At 44.8% G+C, this 20,774-nt stretch overlaps 1 protein-coding gene across 9 annotated transcripts in view; it reads right to left on the bottom strand.

Moving 5' to 3' along the window:
- Window positions 1-515: 515 nt before the first annotated feature.
- Window positions 516-20,774, bottom strand: part of RAB11FIP3 (RAB11 family interacting protein 3) — a 164,196-nt gene continuing 143,937 nt past the window's right edge. For 8 of the 9 annotated variants that reach the window (XM_077449295.1, XM_077449303.1, XM_077449300.1 and 5 more), the window contains 4 exons: window positions 14,442-14,597; window positions 12,229-12,369; window positions 8,717-8,826; window positions 516-7,334 (listed from right to left, as the gene is read on the bottom strand). In XM_077449295.1, the coding sequence (XP_077305421.1) occupies window positions 7,289-7,334; window positions 8,717-8,826; window positions 12,229-12,369; window positions 14,442-14,597 (453 nt within the window). In that variant the 3' untranslated portion in view covers window positions 516-7,288. The remainder of the gene's footprint in view (window positions 7,335-8,716; window positions 8,827-12,228; window positions 12,370-14,441; window positions 14,598-20,774) is intronic. The other variant, XM_077449298.1, reaches the window with a different exon arrangement.

Genomic DNA, 20,774 nt, shown 5'->3' with positions numbered 1-20,774 from the left:
GCGCAATAGAGCCGCACTATATTTGCGTGGCCAGTCCTTCTTAATGCATGTTAACTTGTATCAATGCCCATTTTGACGTGAGTTGAGTTAAAATGCTAAACATTTTGCATGTTTCCTGTGACATCACATCCTGTTCCTGTTTGTGTGTTAGGGACAATATTAATGACTTGCACTGCATTGGCATGCGTTTTATATGCATTTTAATGTGTTGTGTTAAAATGAATACATGTTGCATTTTAACACAACACAATATAAATCAAACGCAAAGTTGTAATGTGACTAGGATACATAGAAAACTTTTTTTTTTTTTTGTGTGTGTGTTTTCAGCATGTTCCAAGTGTGCTAAAACGCAGATCAACGCATTAGTATGAATTCGCCCTTAGACATGTCTCAACATCAGACACCGCTTTGTGAAATTTAATTGGTGTATGTTTTTGTAGCCTCTTTAGCTGTTCCCAGTGATGCTTGCATGAGCAACTTAAATGTTAAAAAAAAAAAAACGCACACACAACAAAAACTTTTTCAATCAAACGGAATTTATTCCTCACCATAAATTTCTGAAAATACACAAAGATAAAGCAAATGACCTCTGAGGATTTAAATTAAACAAATGGATTCTTTTATACAGATAATTTACTTTCATGCTCCACAGCGCCATCTGTCTGGTCGGGCAAATATTAAATATTAAGGCTTCTATTCAGCCTGTCCATGGGACCAGTGACGTGACATATCCCTTGAAGATCGATGTCGGATGCTCTGATAGATCAGCTCTACAATATTTAATGTAAAGATAAATATATATATATATATATATATATATATATATATATATATATATATATATATATATAACTACCTCTGTGGTTTACAAAGACTAACACTGATATCTGTACGAAAAGAAGCAATACTCTTTATATTTTTAATTTATTTTATCTACCTCTAATTATCTTTCTTAATAAAATAAATAATCTGCTCTACAGATTTTATTCACAGGCCAAAGCCTGCACATTGGGCACAAAATTGCTGCAAAATATGCCAACAGAGTGGAACGATTCGATAAAGGAGTGCACTTTAATCATGGGAGACCCTCTGCAATTTCCCCCGCTAACCAGCGGTACACAACTGAAAGGGTATTTTAAACCAAAAATATATATTAAAGGAAACTTCTCACCCCAAAAAAATGGTATTTCAGTTGTTTGGTTTTTGCATTTTGATTAATAGGCTGGCTTTGTATATCCTCTTAGGGACTCCAGGGGAGAAGAACCTTCAACTAACTTTCTTATCTCTGCTCAATTGCCAAAAATTGCCAATAAAGCCACTAATGATATAATCTAGTAGGCAATTCAACCCACCCAAAATGAATATCTCTGTGCTGAGTAGAGTTGGCCTTTCAGACCAAATGTGATCTGTAGACTAAGTTAAAGGGGGTTGTGTCTTAAAACGAAAAATTCTATCAGCTTCTTACACCTCCATATGGCGATCTAGTGATGATGTTGTGACACCAGATTTCACCTGCAGGGGGAGCTGCAATGTAACTTAAATCGTAATTCCCCATTCCATACACTGGTGGTGCTGCGGGAGGCAGGAGTGAATTGACATGGAAGTTCCACATAGCTCTATATATTAAAATGACTGCAGCCATATATTTATTTCTTAATCACAAAAAAATCTGCACATTTACACATGATGTTATCAGAGTCAGCAGTAAAGCAATAACACAGCCTTATCTCAATATCCTAAATGTATTTTCTGTTAAACAGTCTTCATGAAAATGGCTGCCGTACTTCATTTGAGCACAAGGATGGAGACAAGTCTGCAGGGCTCTGAGCTTCACCCTCTACTGCAGGGGTCTTCAAACTATGGCCTTCCAGTTTTCCGGGAACTACAATTCCCATCATGCTTAGTCATGTCTGTGAATGTCAGAGTTTCACAATGCCTCATGGGATGCGTAGTTCCGCAACAGCTGGAGGGCCATAGTTTGAGGATCCCTGCTCTACTGGCTGTTTAACCTGTGACGTGACACAGACCAGCCCTGCATTGTATTGCTGTCCCCTCTGCCATGACACCGTTAAATCCAGCGACTCCACAAGAGCGCGTCACCCTCAGTAGGGCCCCATTCAATTCGCATCTGTCCCTATTTACAAATCAATATATATATATATTTTTTTTATCTACTTCTGTACATACATATAAAGAAACTTTTGTCAAAAATGTCTAAAAATGTGATTCGTCTGCATATAAAAAGAGAGGAAGAAGCAAGATAGCCGATTTATTCAACTCAGTAGTCACGTTAACCCTCTCTGTGCCGATCAGGCTGGGCAGGCATCAAATGCAGCACCAAGATATATGAATGTTTGGGGATGGGGAGGAAGTTGCAGCAGCAGCAGCCTAGCAATGTCCTGTGGATTTTGTGGGTATACAGTATTAAATATCAATGTATTCATATTCTGGAGGTACAATACATATACGGCATTTACAGTATCACATACCCACAGGTACGTCTGAGACATGGGATTCTGTGCAAATATGCATTTTTACCAGGGTTCTTCTAAAACAAGGGGCAGTGTCCTCCAATAAATATTTCCAGTGAACCAGGTTTTACAGCAGCTGGGCAACCTTAGGGCTCTTTCACACTTGATTAAGTTCCTGAAAAGCGATCTGTGTTCATATCTCTCTTCAGAGAGCATTTGACATCCTTTAAAAAGGCATTGGATCTCCTCCTTACCGACTGTTTTAACCTCTTGAACCCCAACACTAGCACACTGCAACCACATGCATTGCAAGTAGTTGCGCTGCGCTTACAGAAGGGCCCCATTCACTTGAATGGGTTGTGCATGGAGGATGTAGTGACAGTTTTATAACCTCTCAACCACTAGTGTGAAAGAGCCCCTACAGTGCATGTGAACCCTAAATCTTATTTTTAGTATGTTTGACATCACGCCTCATATAGTTTACTTAATTTTTGGTGTGTTTGCTAATCTGTTAGAAAGTGCCTTATCTGAAGACCCAGTCAGTAAAAGCACTTCCTGTTGCAGGCTGACAACACTAAGGAGTCTATTTATGAATATAACAAGAAATTGCATAGCTATTCGTCCAGCGAAATGGCATCTACATTCATTCTGTGCAAACTAATCAGGTGTTGTAGAATGGGGCAAAATAAAATGTTCTTGAGCTAGTTTCTCTTCTGCTCAAATATTCTTCAAGTATTATGGGCAGTAGTAAAGACAAGTTCATTCATAACAGAGTGAATCGGGAAAATACTGCATTATGGCCACTAGATGGATCTGAGGATCATAGGAAATAAATACATCTTGGTAAGAAGAGGTACAATGTAGCAATTCCAGGATACACCGGAGTGAATTGGTAAATGAAAGGCAATCCCGTAGTGGTAATGTTTACATTTGCCAATTCCCTTCTGCATTCACTAGAATTGTTGCATTATGTTGTTACATAAATACACCCTAAGCTACAGTCTCACAATTAGAAAGAAACATTGTTGGCCTGCTGTTGAAGCACCTTCAGTGGGCCATTGGGCTGCTCTTCTGATACACTTGATCTGCAGCCCATTGGTCATCTAAAGGAGTGAACAGCCTAGGCTGACAGCGCTGCTATTAATTGTAAGGTAGAGAGGCTTAGCAGTGTCAACCTGCAATAGGAAGTGCTGATACTGACGGGATATCCAGTTAAGAAATTATGAAACAGATAAAATAAGAAGTGTTCCTCCCCTTTATGGACGCCTAACACAGATGTGCTTTCACACCTACAAGTTAGAAGTGTTGCTGGGCAGCCAATGTTTCTGTGCTGTGAAAGACAGCTCTTGGTCTCTGCTAATGATCGGTATCCAGTGAGACCGACTGGTGTTCAGAACTTTTTTTTAAGGGATGCAGGGGTGGGCAGGAAGGGGTTAATGAAACCCCAACATCAGACCATTTATTTCAACAACAATCTCTCATAAGATTCTATGGACATTTAAAGGGGTTATAAACCCTCAAGCTTTTTCACCTTAATGCATCAAGGTGAAAAAAGCCCCCCAGAGCCCCCTTTTTACCTGAACCCGGTCTTTCCAGGGATGGCGACGAACACACCAGCTACAGCCGGTGTCTCAAGTCCTGATTGGATAGATTGACAGCAGCGTGAGCCAAAGGCTGCTCTGCTATCAATAAAATCCAATGATGCGGGAGTCGGGGCGGGGCTTGCTGTCTGTGTCAAAGGATGCAGCAGCACATGGAAGAGTGCCCACACGAGTGCCCCAAGGGAGAGTGGCTCTCCAATAGCACATTTGCCACTGAGGGACCCAAGAAGAGGAGGATCGGGCCACTCTGTGCAAAAACAACTGCACAGAGAAGCCAAGTATGACAGTTTTTTTTTGTTTTTAAGCTAACCTTTACATATCCTTTAATGTATTTTATGCTGGCTATTTCCCTTTAAAAGCCTCCCCTGTATACACATCGAAAAGCACGGAGACTGCTGCTGGGTGCCGCCATCTTGGATGTGAAGTCAGCAGCCCCAGCAGCACTCAAGTGAACCTCCTCCCCTGACAGCAAATGTTAAAAGCTTAGAGAGATGGAGGAGCTGGGCCAGCACAGGCAGCAATAAGACACTCCCAGAAGAGGAGAGGGCTGGGATGTGCATGGTGAAGGGGGCAGTACAAGGAAATTGACTGTCCTGAAGTAGTCAAGCATTTTTAGAGGTAACTTTGCAAGTGAATTTAAAAATAATTATGGAAAGGAAAAACATTGCAAGTCAGCATGTAAAATACTGTTTTTTTTCATGCTTTTATCTGCAATTTTATTTTTAAATCTGGTGACCGGGTCTCTTTAGGAAAGCTGTATACAGTGAGGCATTATGCCAAACATACTAAAATCACATCTGAGGGTTTACTTCCACGTTAATCCTTTTCTGTCTGCTCCAGCATCCCTTTAAAAAGGTAATGGACATTGGGTGGCAGGAAAGATCAGAACCTTCATGTGACCACTGTGATTGGCTGTCACAGTGGTCACATGATTTGGAGTCAGTACCTCCAGCTACGATCATTAGTGGGGACCAAAAGCTCAGTCTTTGTGCTGGGAGGGTGCAGTAAGTGTGTGCTCAGCAGGGAAACATCAGCCACCTAGTGGCACATATGTGCAGTGTGTGGGGGCGTTACAACCCACCCTTTAGTCGCAGCACATGTATTAGGAGATAAAGGATATGCAAATACTTTACAGCAATATTTGAAAAGTAAGACCCCTTTCATATTGGGGTCGCCCGTGCGTTAGCAGTAAAGCGCCGCTCGTTCTAGCGGCGCTTTACTGCTGTTTAAGCGCCCCTTTTTGGCCACTATTATGCCCAAAGAAGGGGTTAAAAAACGCCTGTGTTGCGGTGTTTCTGAAGCATTTTGCAGGCGCTTTGGAGGTGCTGCCCATTTATTGCAATGGGCGGGGCGTTCTGGGAGCGGTGTATACAGTGATCCCAAACTGCCCCAAATATGCTGCTTGCAGGACTTTTTCTAACATCCCGCAAGAGCACCGCCCGGGTGTGAAAGCACTCGGATGGCATGGGAGGCAGTTTTCAGTTGCTTTACAGTCGCTCTTTCTAGCTCTAAAATGCCTGAAAACTGCCTCAGTGTGAAAGGGGTCTTATTGAAAAAGTTTGCGCAAATTTAAGATAATTTTGCATCGAGTCTTCTCTGACCAACTCCCATGCGGCATATTTCCAGCACAGTGAAGCAGAACCCATTCCGCTTCACTGCAAGCAATGATGCTTGATCGGAACTAGTAAACAGCCTGGGAATTAGAGTGGCAGCTTCCAACAGAGGCTTCTTACAAAGGCTTCCTGACAAATTTCCTTTACAGAACTTCCAATGATAAAAATGTATCTGTTTTGACATGAAGCCAATATCCAGATAACATTTCTATCATCCTTCTTTGTAATAGGAAAGCGAAAAAATACATATCAGACACCCTGCATATTATACATTTGAGCCAACTACTATATGAAGCCAATGGACTGCACAATTCATGCAGGAGCAGGGCTGGGAGGCTCCTATTACATGGTGGGACCTGAGTTTTACCTACTGTTATGGGCAGTTAAGACACACCTGGTCACTATAAAATAATGTTTTTTTTTCATATAGAAAGGGCTGAGGGCTATAGTAAAATATAATAGCATTATTAAATGTGGTCACTTTGAGGGCTAACTCAGCCCAGCATTGACGTTTTCAGCTGTGTGCGGTCGCTGGCAAGCTAAATCACATCTGGGTATGGAGAAGCATGTGGCTCAATCCATGTGACAGCACTGGGCCAATCATCACCAGTGCTTGTAGCTCACACAGGGGTTGCGGCAGCTGATTGGAGTGGCTGGCGAGCAAAGGAAAGGTGTGCTTCTAGGGAGAGAACCTGTTTTTATCTGCTTTAAGAAGTCGCATGTCGATTCAACCTGCCAGTGGCCACACAAAGCTGAGAAAAAAGAAAAGGGTGGAGTTAACCTTTAAACAAGTCTTTAGTGGAGTTCTTACTTAAGTATGGTGTCTTTCCTATACACCAAAACTCACAAGGATGCTACGATCTTACATAGAATGAATGCGAAACAAATGATTTATTAACAATATTACTGCTGGATTCCTCTGTGCTGCTGTTGCAAACAGGTCACATGTGCACCAACACCATATATACATTTGTGCATTGACGCAATATATACATAAACATACACCAATCAACCGCCTTCAAGTCTGTGGTCCATTCAGAGTTAAGTCCTTTAGTAAGAAGTGGATGCTATACATTCTTAGTGTGAACTGGGCTCTGCCCATGAATACATAAAGCTGGGGGGGTGCAGGAGGCTTCAGGACACTCGTCATACATTCCTTTAAGTCCAGGGAAATTCTACATAGGTCATGATGATCCCTCGGGCAACAAGTGGAGTCTGAAACCCGGCAGAATCCCTCAATGCACTCATCAGATGCGGCTTAAACAAGAGAGGGGTTCAGGTGCACAGCAGGATTCCATGTGCAGGTTGATCATCACACCACCATCACAGAGTGCGCTAGGCTGAGCCTGAGTGCATTCAGGGGTGGCCAGCATGAATGAGATCAAATCTGCCTCCTCTGCATCCTGAATCATGGGCAGAGCTTCAACCTCCTTCCAGAACTCACTGGAGAGTTAATGGATCCTGCAAGAGCAAGAACAGCAGAAGATGTCAATTTGCCTCCATCACAGCGGATTTTATGTATCTGTGTGCAAGAGAAGAATGACGTGTGGCCCACAGAACCCTAATTCAGAACATTGTTTTCACACAGACTGTAGGATTTCAATTAGAATCTGGATACTATAGGCAATATAGTTTTTCCATTGCAGAATCTGTAAAATAAGGCCTAAAGTCAATTACTGCATTGAGAACAAATGATTCTCGTGAATATGCTATGGATTTTTTTGACGGGAGAGAGACGTGGAAAGGGATTGAAGGAGTGTTAAAGGATGCATGAGAAGCAAAAAAGAGAAAAGAGAGAGAAAGCACACAGGAGAATGGAAAAGAGAGTGCAGGGGAAGAGAGAGCGCAGGGGAAGAGAGAGCGCAGGGGGAAGAGAAAGCGCAGGGGGAAGAGAAAGCGCAGGGGGAAGAGAAAGCGCTAGATAAAGGAAGAGTGGAAAATCCAGTAGGGGAGAGAGCCGAAGAGAAGGGGGGGGGGGAAGAGCCCAAAAGAAGGGAAGCGGGAGAGTTAAAGAAGGGAAGAGAGCCGATGGGAAGACAGATAGGGTCAAAGAGAAGGGAAGAGAGAACCCAAAGAGAAGGAGAGCGAGCCCAAGAGAGGGCGAGCGCAAAAGGGGAAAGAGAAAGCGCAAGGGAAAGGAAAAGAGAATGCAATAGAAAAGAGTGTACAAGGGACGAAAGAGGGGGGGGGGGGGGGGAGAGAGCGAAAGGGACAAGGTGGGATAGAGAGTGCACACGCACAGGGTAAGGGGGAGAGAGTGAGAGAGAAAAAGCAGAACAAGGGGGGAGAGTGAGAGAATGAGAGAGAGATGAGGAGAGCAAGAGAGAGATGAGGAGAGCAAGAGAGAGATGAGGAGAGCAAGAGGGGGGGGGGGTGCGAGAATGAGAAACAGGGACAAGGAGAGAGAGAGAGAGAGAGAGAGAGAGAGAGAGATGAGGAGAGAGAGAGAGGAGAGAGAGGAGAGAGAGAGGAGAGAGATGAGGAGAGAGAGAGAGAGAGATGAGGAGAGAGAGAGAGAGAGAGAGAGAGAGAGAGAGAGAGAGAGAGAGAGAGAGAGAGAGAGAGAGAGAGAGAGAGAGAGGGAGAGAGGGAGAGAGGGAGAGAGGGAGAGAGGGAGAGAGGGAGAGAGGGAGAGAGAGAGAGAGAGAGAGAGAGAGAGAGAGAGAGAGAGAGAGAGAGAGAGAGAGAGAGAGAGAGAGAGATGAGGAGAGAGAGAGATGAGGAGAGAGAGAGAGCGTGCACGTTAAGGGTGAGAGAGCAAGAGAGAAAAAGCAGAGCGGATGGGGGTGGTGCGAAAATGAGAAACGGACCAGGGGAGAGGGGGAGAGAGAGAGAGAGAGAGAGAGAGAGAGAGAGAGAGAGAGAGACAGAAGAGACACAGGAAGACGTGAGAGATGTAAAACACAAAGAAAGGTGTTTGGGAAAGGGAGCACACCACCAAAAATATGGAACAAATGTAGAATACGGAGAAAAAAAAAAGTATATTTATCTTTATGCAAACCTGTTTACTATTGGTTTGTCCAAAACTTACTTCACTTCCAGAATGGCTGGGTTGGTTTCCATAATGGCTACGATGATACGATCGATATAATCCTGTAAGCGGAGGTTGATCTCCTCTTGTTTATGAATAGCCTCCATAAGCTGTAAAACAGTGTAATGAGGTTTCAGTCATTGCCAGCCAGCACTGCGCACAGACATGAGGGCCATACACACAATGTGGGTACAGGATATGGAAGGTTTCAAGCCTCAGATAAGAAATCATTTGTGTCAATTCATGACACAAAAGGGATTTTAATGATAAAAAGCAATCTTGTAGGGAGAATGGATGAAGACTGACGATGTGTATATTGCAGTTTAATTGGTATACGATGCACATAAATTGCTGAGGAGGGGGCAGAGAATAGGAATATAGTGTACAATAGTAGTATGGTATACTAAATGTACAGCCAGGATCATAAATATTGGGACATCGACACAATTCTAATCTTTCTGGCGCTATACACCACCACAATGGATTGAAATTAAACAACAAGTTCTTTAACTGTAGACTTCCAGCTTTAAATTGAGGGTATTTACATCCAAATCAGGTGAACGGTGTAGGAACTACAACAGTTTGTATATGTGCCTCCCACTTTTTAAGGGACCAAAAGTAATGGGACAATTGGCTGCTCAGCTGCTCCATGGCCAGGTGTGTGTTATTCCCTCATTATCCCATTTACAAGGAGCAGATAAAAGGTCCAGAGTTCATTTCAAGTGTGCTATTTGCATTTGGAATCTGTTGCTGTCAACTTTAACTATGAGATCCAAAGAGCTGTCACTATCAGTGAAGCAAGCCATCATTAGGCTGAAAAAAACAAAACAAACCCATCAGAGAGATAGAACATCCTTAAAAAGAAAGAATCCCCAGTGAGCTCAGTAACACCAAAAGACCCAGAAGACCACAGAAAACAACTGTGGTGGGTGACCAAAGAATTCTTTCCCTGGTGAAGAAAACACTCTTCACAACAGTTGGCCAGATCAAGAACACTCCCCAGGAGGTAGGTATATGTGTGTCAAAGTCAAAAAACAAGAGAAGACTTCACCAGAGTGAATACAGAGGGTTCACCACAAGATGTAAACCATTGGTGAGCCTCAGAAACAGGAAGGCCAGATTAGAGTTTGCCAAACATCTAAAAAAAAGCCTTCACAGTTCTGGAACAACATCCTATGGACAGATGAGACCAAGATCAACTTGTACCAGTGTGATGGGAAGAGAAGAGTATGGAGAAGGAAAGGAACTGCTCATGATCCAAAGCATACCACCTCATCAGTGAAGCATGGTGGTGGTAGTGTCATGGCGTGGGCATGTATAGCTGCCAATGGAATTGGTTCTCGTGTATTTATTGATGATGTGACTGCTGACAAAAGCAGCAAGATGAATTCTGAAGTGTTCCGGGAAATATTATCTGCTCATATTCCGCAAAATACTTCTGAACTCATTGGACGGCGCTTCACAGTGCAGATGGACAATGACCCGAAGCATACTGCAAAAGCAACCAAAGAGTTTTTTTAAGGGAAAGAAGTGGAATGTTATGCAATAGCCAAGTCAATCACCTGACCTAAATCTGATTGAGCATGCATTTCACTTGCTGAAGACAAAACTGAAGGGATAATACCCCAAGAACAAGCAGGAACTGAAGACAGTTGCAGTAGAGGCCTGGTAGAGCATCACCAGGGATGAAACCCAACGTCTGGTGATGTCTATGTGTTCCAGACTTCAGGCTGCAATTGACTGCAAAGAATTTGCATCCAAGTATTAAAAAGTGAAAGTTTGATGGATGATTGTTAATCTGTCCCATTACTTTTGGTCCCTTAAAAAGTGTGAGGCACATATACAAACTGTTGTAATTCCTACACCGTTCACCTGATTTGGATGTAAATACCCTCAAATTAAAGCTGAAAGTCTGCAGTTAAAGCACATCTTGTTCATTTCAAATCCATTGTGGTGGTGTATAGAGCCAAAAATTGTGTCGATGTCCCAATATTTATGGACCTGACTGTATAATACAGTGTAAAAATAAAGAGTATACAATATGGGATATACAAGTATATGAATAGAAAAGTGTATAAAATTCAGGGAATACAAGTACAGTATATGAATAGCAAATTGTATACAAGTAAAGCACTGTGCATTGAGTTGAACACTAAAGAGTATAGAATGTACAGCTCATTTTATACAGTGGAGCATTGAAGAGTACATACAGCACTTTGTTTATAATGGACCTGTATGGCGTAATTAAACTGATTGTAAGGGTTCATTTAAAAAAAAAAAAAATTAACATTACTTACCTCCGCTGTGCAGCTCATTTTGCAGAGTGGCAAAACCTGCTCTTCTGGTGTCCCTCAGCGGCTTCCGTGGCTCCTCCCCACATCAGATAACCCCCTGGGAGAAGCGCTTCCCAGGGGGGTTACCTTGTGGGCGCGCTCCCGTGTCCAGCATTCGGCATCCATACAGGCCGAATGCAGGACTCAGCAGCGGGAGCCAATGGCTGCTATCAATCTATAAAAATCAAGAGCCGAGAACCCCATGTAGAGTGCGTCCTCGTGGGTCAAGTTCCAGGGCTCAGGGAAGTAAAATGGGGGGGGGGCTGGGGGGCCAGTCTTTGCCAGGTGTTTTTACCTTAATGCATTAAGATGAAAAAACACAAGAGTTTACAACCCCTTTAACGCACAATGACATAGGTGCATTAAAACCAGTTATTGGTTTGTAAATATGAGTTGGACAATAGAAGGTAAATGTACAGTTTATGGAATTGCATGGAAAGGGTCTAATGTAAATTTGATGTGAAGTGCACCTTAAAGGGCCAATTTACAATGTGTGATAATAATACAGTAAAGGGTTAAAGAGCAGTGATAAGAAGTCAGTGGATTCCAGAAGGGGGCACACAGGATATGAAAAAAAAAAAAATAATAATTTACAGTTCTATATAGCGAGGGAAAGGTAATGACCTCTCTTCCCCTCACTTCCTAATCACTTGTACCCACAACAGGAAGTGAGGAGAAATCCCTCCAAAGGGGACATGCATGTTTTGCAGTTTAGCAAGTGTAAACCTTTGTCACTATCTTATATGCCGACTATATCCCCCTCGTTTCCCTGTCATGTAAGGGAGGGAAAAAAATGCTACCAGGACAAGAAGGAGAAATCTTACCAATAGTGACACAGACAGTAATAAATTGTCTGGAGCCAGGCGCTAGATAACAATTGTATTGAACACTCAGGAAGTTTTCCCCCTTTCTAGGGATTCTGCCAAAATAAGACGATAGCTCGTCCCGGCATCTCCTTCCCCCTATCCCTGCTGTTGAAGTTAGCAAGAAAACCCCCCCCCCCCCCACAAATCTAACCTCTGGAACATAGAGCTAACCATTCATGACGGTAGCTTCAAATATGAAATTGTAGCTAATGGTTCTGGAGGAACAAGGGGATGGGATATCACCCCATTGTACTATAATGCATTCCAAGCATGATTGGACACCTCCCAGTAAGACAAATCTATTCCTCCTTACCTCATCTCTAGAGACGCTGCTGATCTCTGCAGCCAGTGAGTCGGAGAATGTAGTGGAGAACAAGTTTTTGGCTCCCTGGATGCTAAGATTGATAATCTGTCCGTTCAGTTCTTCATTCTGCTCCTTGAGGGCTCGTTGTTCCTGCAGAGAAAGAACAAAGAGACAAATAGACCACTGAGTATCAGGACAGCAGATGACAGATGGACGGCATACATGCAGCGTGAATAAGTGCTCGGCTTCTTATACGGCTTATGTGGAAAATAACAGAATGTTAAGCTTTTGTTAAAGTTCTGCTATGAAAACTGAGCTCTAGGCAAACGGTTAAATACACGCACAGGAACAGTCTTATCAACCAAAGGATTTTAAATTCTGAGCAGCCACTTCTGTGATTCATAAAGCTATGACAGACAGCATAGCAGGAAGGATCCCAACACTTGCTCTGTTAGAGTTAGAGTTAAAGTCCAACTCTGGGCTTCCGACCTTCTCCAGTGGCTCCCCTACCCTCAATGCTGTCCATTTTATTTTATGACTTCATTTTCCAGATGCCTTAAGTCAGGTTACATGGCATGAGTCTTTTTTATGATCTCTTCCAGCAGAAGCTGGTCCTCAATGATGCAGAAAGCACTGCTCTCAGCATCATTACACTGAGTGCAGGACACCCTGATGATGCCCGTCTTCTAGGGTGAGACCATATTGTTCTGCACTCGCAGTATGTCCAAGAAGGACATCTAGTGGTGAAAAACAACAATTGCAGGACACGGCATCGTAGACGAGGTGAGTATTGCATACAGAGCTGAATTTTTTATTAAAGTATAAGTTCACCTTTTGACAAAAAAAAAAAAAATGTGCATTATTATTTTTGTTTTGGGAACCTGTAAAGCATTGCACCAGCAGATTGCTGATGCCATGCAGGTCTCCTGCAGCTCTGTCAGTGTATCAGCTTCCTTGTATCGCGTACGAGAAAGCTGATACATTTGGACAGGAAGAATCAATGAAATACCACGGTGCTCACAGCACCATGGTAGTTCATTGAGAGCTATAAGCCGACAGGCTTTAAGGCTGTCGGGACTTGTAGTTTTCCGTTCACAGAACAGAGTTTTTTAAATTGTGACAGCTAGCGGGCGTAGAAGATCCCCCGCTAGCTGTCAAAGCAGGGGCCGGTTCTTTCATAACATGTTACACCCCTAATATGGGTGTAACATGTTATAAAAGGTGAAGTACTGCTGGATTGAGCAATTTTAAAATATACTGTATATAACATGTTACGTTCAGAGACTACAGTTTGGCCTAAATTTATGAAGAAATAACATTTTGCAAACAAAAACTTTTTTTCCCCAAATTTTTGGGTATTTTTTTTGTTAATATATTAAAAATAAAAAAACACAGTGGTGAAAAAATACCACCAAAAGAAAGCTCTATTTTTGTGCAAAAAATTAAATAGATTCCATTTGCGTATAGAGTTGCATGACTGAGCAATCACTAGTTAAAGTAGCACAGTGCTGAATAGCATAGAATGCCCTGGTTATTAAGGTCAAGTGGTTTAAACCAAATTAAAATTAGCTAAAAGCTAGGCTCTTAAAGACTAAATTCACCTTTTGGGGAAAATAAATGTGCATTTATTAATCTTTTCCCCCTTAGGAGCCTGCAAGGCATTACACCCTGATTAGTGGACCGGGGTGCAATGTCAGGCTCTTTGCCTTGCAATGTCAGGCTCTTGCAGCCAATACCTCAGACACAGGCTTGACTGTTTACAAGCTGCAAGGCTTGTGAATACATTTCGAAAGCGCTCATTAGCACCCTTACAGTTCACGGAGATCTACAAGCCATCAGCCGCAATGGGTGACAGTACTTGTAGTTCTCTCATTCACAGATCCATGCAAATGAACGACGTGGCTGCGTGGGTGGCGCCCTGCACAGCCACGCTATTTTTAAAATGTCTCAAGGGCCGTGGGAAGATCACCCGCTTACTGTCACGGGGGGGATTAGTGGTGCGGGGGACAGGTCATTAGAATGTTACATATTACATTCAAATTATGGGTGTAACATGTAACATGCTCTGATAGGTGAACTTATTCTTTAATGATACAGTGGCGTTACAGTGGAACAGCAATACACAAATCATCAACCCTGCTCACTGTGCTCTCTTTTCCAGTCGGCATACTTGTATGCATAGATATCTTGAGATTTATAATTTAAACATAATCTCTAAGTACCTGTTTAAGTCGTCGGACCTCTTGTTCTAGCTCAGCCTCTCTGGTGCGGCTGTTGTATTCCTGCAGGGCAGCGCTGTTTCCGAGCCCCATCTTCTGTTCCATTTCAAGACGTATGAGCTGCATCTGTTCCAGCTCCCGCCGCAGCTCCTCTATGATCTAATAAACCAAAGGTTTATATAGTATATTATAATATATATATATATATATATATATATATATATATATATATATATTTACACACACACACCTTGACATTTTTTATAGTTCTCCCTTTGCTGCTTCATGGCTGATTTTGTAGTTTTCTCTGCTGAACTCAATATATAACATAAGCCTGACCTTCTCATAGCCTTGTAGTGCGATGTGTTCATCCATCTGGCGGATTGGATAGAAACTGACAGGTGGTATATTTCAATTTGATTGCCCCATAGAGGAGAGCAGGACTGTGTCCCTGTCTGCTCTGCATAGCAGATATGGACCTGTCATCTGCCTGATCAATGGAGAGAACCCCCCGCTAAACGAGCAGATTCTGTATAGAAGAGGCGCCCGTGTGAAAAGAACCTTAGTGTAATTTCTTTCTGCTGCCTCATTCCTCATGAGTCATTTCTGACAAGTTTTCCTGACACCAAGAGGTAAAAAAGTTGTCGGGAAGGATCTCCAGTACACAGCCTGTGATTGACAGCCTCATCTCTGTTCCTGTGTATCCCTTCCCTCCAATCAGATCTCAGAGCTCTTCTCACTGAGCTGAGCTCTGCAGTATGCAACTTCAGCTCTCTGCTCCCTTTTTTTCTGAAAGCTCATACAAGCTTTAAAAATGATGGACTTTGAATGGCTGTAGAGAAAACTGCAGATAGACAGGTACAACTTATGTTTTTGTTTCATTTCTGCGTATCACCTGAGGCTATTCACTTCACTGGGTATACGTAAGGGTTTACAACCACTTTAACTGTAAATTTCTGACTTGACTGTGGTGCCCTTGTAATTAAGTAGTAGACATTGTTCAGTACAAAGCAACAAACTGCACGTGCCCACCTTCCTCTTCCCTCCATTTGGCTGGGGTGAGTGAAGAAAGGAATCCTGAGGATTTTTCACCCTGTCCCAACACTAAATGCCTAAGCATCACCAAGATGAGTCAGTAACAAATACCCCACACCTGGAAGTACCATGGATTTCTTTTTGCTGCCAATGGCTGGATGGAGCAGTGGAGGAGAAAAGTAAAGGTAGGCATGTGCCGCTGGGGAAGGGGACCCTGCAAAGCAATCCAACATACTCACCTTTTCTACCTCCCTCCCATACCACCCCACTCAGCTGTGGGGAGCTGGATAAGCTGCCCCGTCTATGCTCAAGTCATAGTTCACACGGGGCTATGTGACGTAAGCATACCTACATATCTGAAGTACAAGGTATTGTCTTTGCTCCCAGCAGCTGAACAAAATGGTGGAAGAGTGAAAAAGGCAAGCGTGTACTGCTGGGGAGGGAACCTTGCAATCCCCCAGTGTCTAGAGCAGTGATGGGGAACCTTAGCACCCCATATGTGTTGGAACTACATTTCCCATGATGCTCAAATACACTGCAGAGTGCAAGAGAAACATGGCAAATGTAGCTCCAAAACATCTGGGGTGCCAAGGTTCGCCATCGCTGGTCTAGAGCAAACCAGAGGGATAATCAGATAGAGAAAAAAAACATAGGTATCGCAAAGTGTAGCGCGACTCAAACATGCATAAATCACTAACGCACAAATCTCTCAATACAAAAACCCACTGTTCCTTTAAGTCTGCTTTCACACTGGTTAGCTTTTTGGGCACTCTTCAGTTAAAAAAAGCAGATGAAAAGCTGAAGAAAACGACCTCCCTTTAAATCCTATGACTCTCGTCACATTGGTCTGCTACGCTTCAGTTGCGGTGAAAAGAATCCGGCTTGCTGCATTTCTGGTGCAGGTTTCTGCAGTTTAACAAAAACGCACCTCCCTATTGAAATCAATGGCAAACATGCCAAAGATGCTTCAAAAACACACCTGCAATGTGTTTTTGGTGAGGTTTTTGAGTCACATGTCCTTGCACAACATATGCAGGAAAACACTGCAAAAATGCGGTAAAAATCACATATGCGTTTTTGAGGCGGAGCAGTGTGAAGCTAGCCTTAATGCCCAGTCACCATAGTACGAAACGTGCAATCCACCGTGTGATTTATGTGCATCTCCCCATTTGATCTCAAATGATAGCACTAGGTCAAATAGTGCTTTATATCGCCCAGCTTCCTTAGACTATTATAAAGAACTGTGCTCTTTCTCTGGATGACGGCACTGTCACTTGTAAACAAACCGGAGCTTGTCCGGCAGCGCTGTGGGCTGGATCTGAAGTTCCCATAGCACTGATCTGTGCCCAGCCATGGTGCATCCATCCATCCATGCTCCATTCATGGCTCATCCATCCATGCTCCATGCGTGCTCCATCCATGGCTCATTTATGCTCACCAATCCCCATCCGTGCCACATCAGTGCTCGTCCGTGCCACATCCATCAAACATCAGTACTAATCCGTGCCACATCAGTACTCATCCGTGCCACATCAGTACTCATCCGTGCCACATCAGTACTCATCCGTGCCACATCAGTGCTTATCCGTGCCACATCAGTTTTCATCCGTGCCTCATTTATCCCCATCCATGGCTCATTCATGCTCACCTATACCCATCCATGCCACATTTGTGATCATCCATGCCACATAAGTGCTCATCCGTGCCACATCAGTACTCATCCGTGCCACATCCATGCCACATCAGTTCTCAACCTTGCCAAATCAACACCATATCTGTGCCACATCAGTGCTTATCCATGCTTATCCATGCCACAAAGAAAGAGGAAAGGAGGGCGCACCGACCTTATGCATTACCAAAGATAACATTTATTAAAAAACGAACAGCAGTAATCATACTCACAAACGTGTTTAAAAGAGCTTGTCAGTTCACCAGCAAATGGAACCCTGTCTCTAGACACCTGCGACCTGGAAGGGGGGGTGTTGTGGCAAATGGCTAACGCATTTCAAGGGAGGACCCGGTGATTCAGTGCTTTGGCTCTGAGGAAGATGGTCCTCCCTGGAAATGCATTAGCTGTTTGCGATACCATCAGGTTCCTTTCAACAACCTGGCCAGGTTTCAGTTGTCTAGAGACACGGTTCCATTTGCTGGTGTACTGACAAGGTATTTTAAACACGTTTGTTTGTGAGTATGACTACTGCTGTTACAGTTTTTTAATACATTTTACCTTTGGTAATGCACAAGGTCGGAGCGCCCTCCTTTCCCCTTTCTTTGTTTCAGTTCTAAGGACACCCATTGCTCTGAGGAGGGCAGCAAGACCACAGGCATTCCATCTTTTATCCAGAAGGTTGGCTGCACCACTTATCTACAGACTAGGCCCCCAAGCGAAGGAGATTGTGTTGTGTTGTTTAGCATGCATGCCACTACAGTGCCCATCAGTAGTGATGGACGAACTTCCGACGGGACGTTTCGCGAACGCGAAACGCGAACGGACACAAACGTTCGCGAAAACGACCGTTCGCCGCGGGCTCCATTGACTTCAATGGGAGGCGAATTTCGCAAACCTTTAGGTCGAATTTGCGGCCACGGGGTAATTATTAGGGGGTAGCACGTAGTCCCACCACCTGGACAATAGCATAATACATGTATGAGGTGAATTTGGGATCGATAACTACAAGCATTTTTTTTTTATTTGGGAAATTGTTCTGACAATTCAGGACTATGGAGCTAATGAAGGCAATGGAGGAGAGGGAAGGTCAGGGACCAGGGTAGGCAAACAAGAGGGTGCAGGAGATACAGAGCACTGACAGCAGCACCGTAATACAGAGCACTGACATCAGCACCGTGACATACAGCGCTGACAGCAGCTCCGTGACATACAGCGCTGACAGCAGCTCCGTGACATACAGCGCTGACAGCAGCTCCGTGACATACAGCGCTGACAGCAGCTCCGTGACATACAGCGCTGACAGCAGCTCCGTGACATACAGCGCTGACAGCAGCACCGTGACATACAGCGCTGACAGCAGCTCCGTGACATACAGCGCTGACAGCAGCTCCGTGACATACAGCGCTGACAGCAGCTCCGTGACATACAGCACTGACAGCAGCTCCGTGACATACAGCGCTGACAGCAGCTCCGTGACATACAGCGCTGACAGCAGCACCGTGACATACAGCGCTGACAGCAGCTCCGTGACATACAGCGCTGACAGCAGCTCCGTGACATACAGCGCTGACAGCAGCTCCGTGACATACAGCGCTGACAGCAGCTCCGTGACATACAGCGCTGACAGCAGCTCCGTGACATACAGCGCTGACAGCAGCTCCGTGACATACAGCGCTGACAGCAGCTCCGTGACATACAGCGCTGACAGCAGCTCCGTGACATACAGCGCTGACAGCAGCTCCGTGACATACAGCGCTGACAGCAGCTCCGTGACATACAGCGCTGACAGCAGCTCCGTGACATACAGCGCTGACAGCAGCTCCGTGACATACAGCGCTGACAGCAGCACCGTGACATACAGCGCTGACAGCAGCTCCGTGACATACAGCGCTGACAGCAGCTCCGTGACATACAGCGCTGACAGCAGCTCCGTGACATACAGCACTGACAGCAGCTCCGTGACATACAGCGCTGACAGCAGCTCCGTGACATACAGCGCTGACAGCAGCACCGTGACATACAGCGCTGACAGCAGCTCCGTGACATACAGCGCTGACAGCAGCTCCGTGACATACAGCGCTGACAGCAGCTCCGTGACATACAGCGCTGACAGCAGCTCCGTGACATACAGCGCTGACAGCAGCTCCGTGACATACAGCGCTGACAGCAGCTCCGTGACATACAGCGCTGACAGCAGCTCCGTGACATACAGCGCTGACAGCAGCTCCGTGACATACAGCGCTGACAGCAGCTCCGTGACATACAGCGCTGACAGCAGCTCCGTGACATACAGCGCTGACAGCAGCACCGTAAGCAGCCCCAGGAGGAAGTCAGCACAGCACAGGGATGGTGTGATCCCCTCATAATAAGAACCCCCAGGAGGAAGTCAGCACAGCACAGGGATGGTGGGAGCCCCTCATAATAAGAACACCCAGGAGGAAGTCAGCACAGCACAGGGATGGTGGGAACCCCTCATAATAAGCAGCCCCAGTAGAAATATGACACCGCTCAACCTCTTCAAAGAGGAGGGTAGGGGCATATAGTACGGTGTGCTTTTTTGGGTCAGGGAAGTGAGCCAAATGAATTAAGAAGGTCTGTGTGCTTGATTCCAAAAATTGTTTATAGACATATACATGGTCTACTGATCACATGTGTTGAATTCCTCCGAGATCCATGCCTCATTCATTTTTAGAAATGTGAGGTAGTTAACACTGTGGTGAGCTAGGCGAGTACGCTTATCGGTCACAATCCCCCCTGCTGCGCTGAACGTCCTTTCGGACAGGACACTGGATGAGGGGCAAGCCAACAGTTCGATTGCAAATTGGGCAAGCTCTGGCCAGAGGTCAAGCCTGCCCACCCAGTAGTCTAGGGGTTCATCACTCCTCAGAGCGTCCACATCGGCCGTTAACCCAATGTAGTCGGACACCTGACGGTCTAGGCGTTCCCTGATGCTGGATCCGGATGACACCTGTCGATGGGTCGGCTGAAAGAATGACCTCATATCCGAAGTCACCAACACATCTTCAAACCGGCCTCTTCTTGCAGGCGCTGTTGGATTGGTACCCGCAAATCCTTCTCTGGGAGTGGGAATTGCTCCTCTGCCAGCGCACGCAAAAGCAGAATGCAGCATTTCTCGAAGCAAGGCCTGGAAGTGCTGCATTCTGACAGCCCTCTGCGACGGCGGTAACATTTCCGCCATTTTGTGTTTGTACCGGGGGTCTAAGTACGTTGCCACCCAGTACTGGTCCTTGACCCTCATGCTTTTTATACGGGGGTCCCTATTAAAACACTGGAGCATGAAGGCCCCCATTTGCACTAAAGTGGAAGCGGTGTGGTGGCCTGGCTCCTGCTCATCATCCAGGATAATGTCGTCCTCTTCATTCTCCTCTCCCCATCCTCGCACAACAGGGATCCCAGAAAGGTTTAAAGCATGCTCTTCTTGCTCCTGCTCATCCGCCCCGGCACCATCCTCCTCTGACTCCTCATCAGACTCCTGTTGTTGACTTGTCTCAGATAGAGTAGCCCCCCCTGGGAATTCATCCAGCATTGCGACTTCCTCATCTTCCCGCTCCTGCTCCTCCACAGCCTGATCAATGACACGACGCAATGCACGCTCCAGAAAGAAGGCATAA

This window comes from Lithobates pipiens, unplaced genomic scaffold (assembly GCF_037356315.1).
Source record: "Lithobates pipiens isolate NorthernLeopardFrog02 unplaced genomic scaffold, aLitPip1_a1.2 Scaffold_22, whole genome shotgun sequence".
In the NCBI taxonomy this organism is placed as follows: Eukaryota; Metazoa; Chordata; class Amphibia; order Anura; family Ranidae; genus Lithobates; species Lithobates pipiens.
This window is presented reverse-complemented; position numbering and strand designations above follow the sequence as displayed.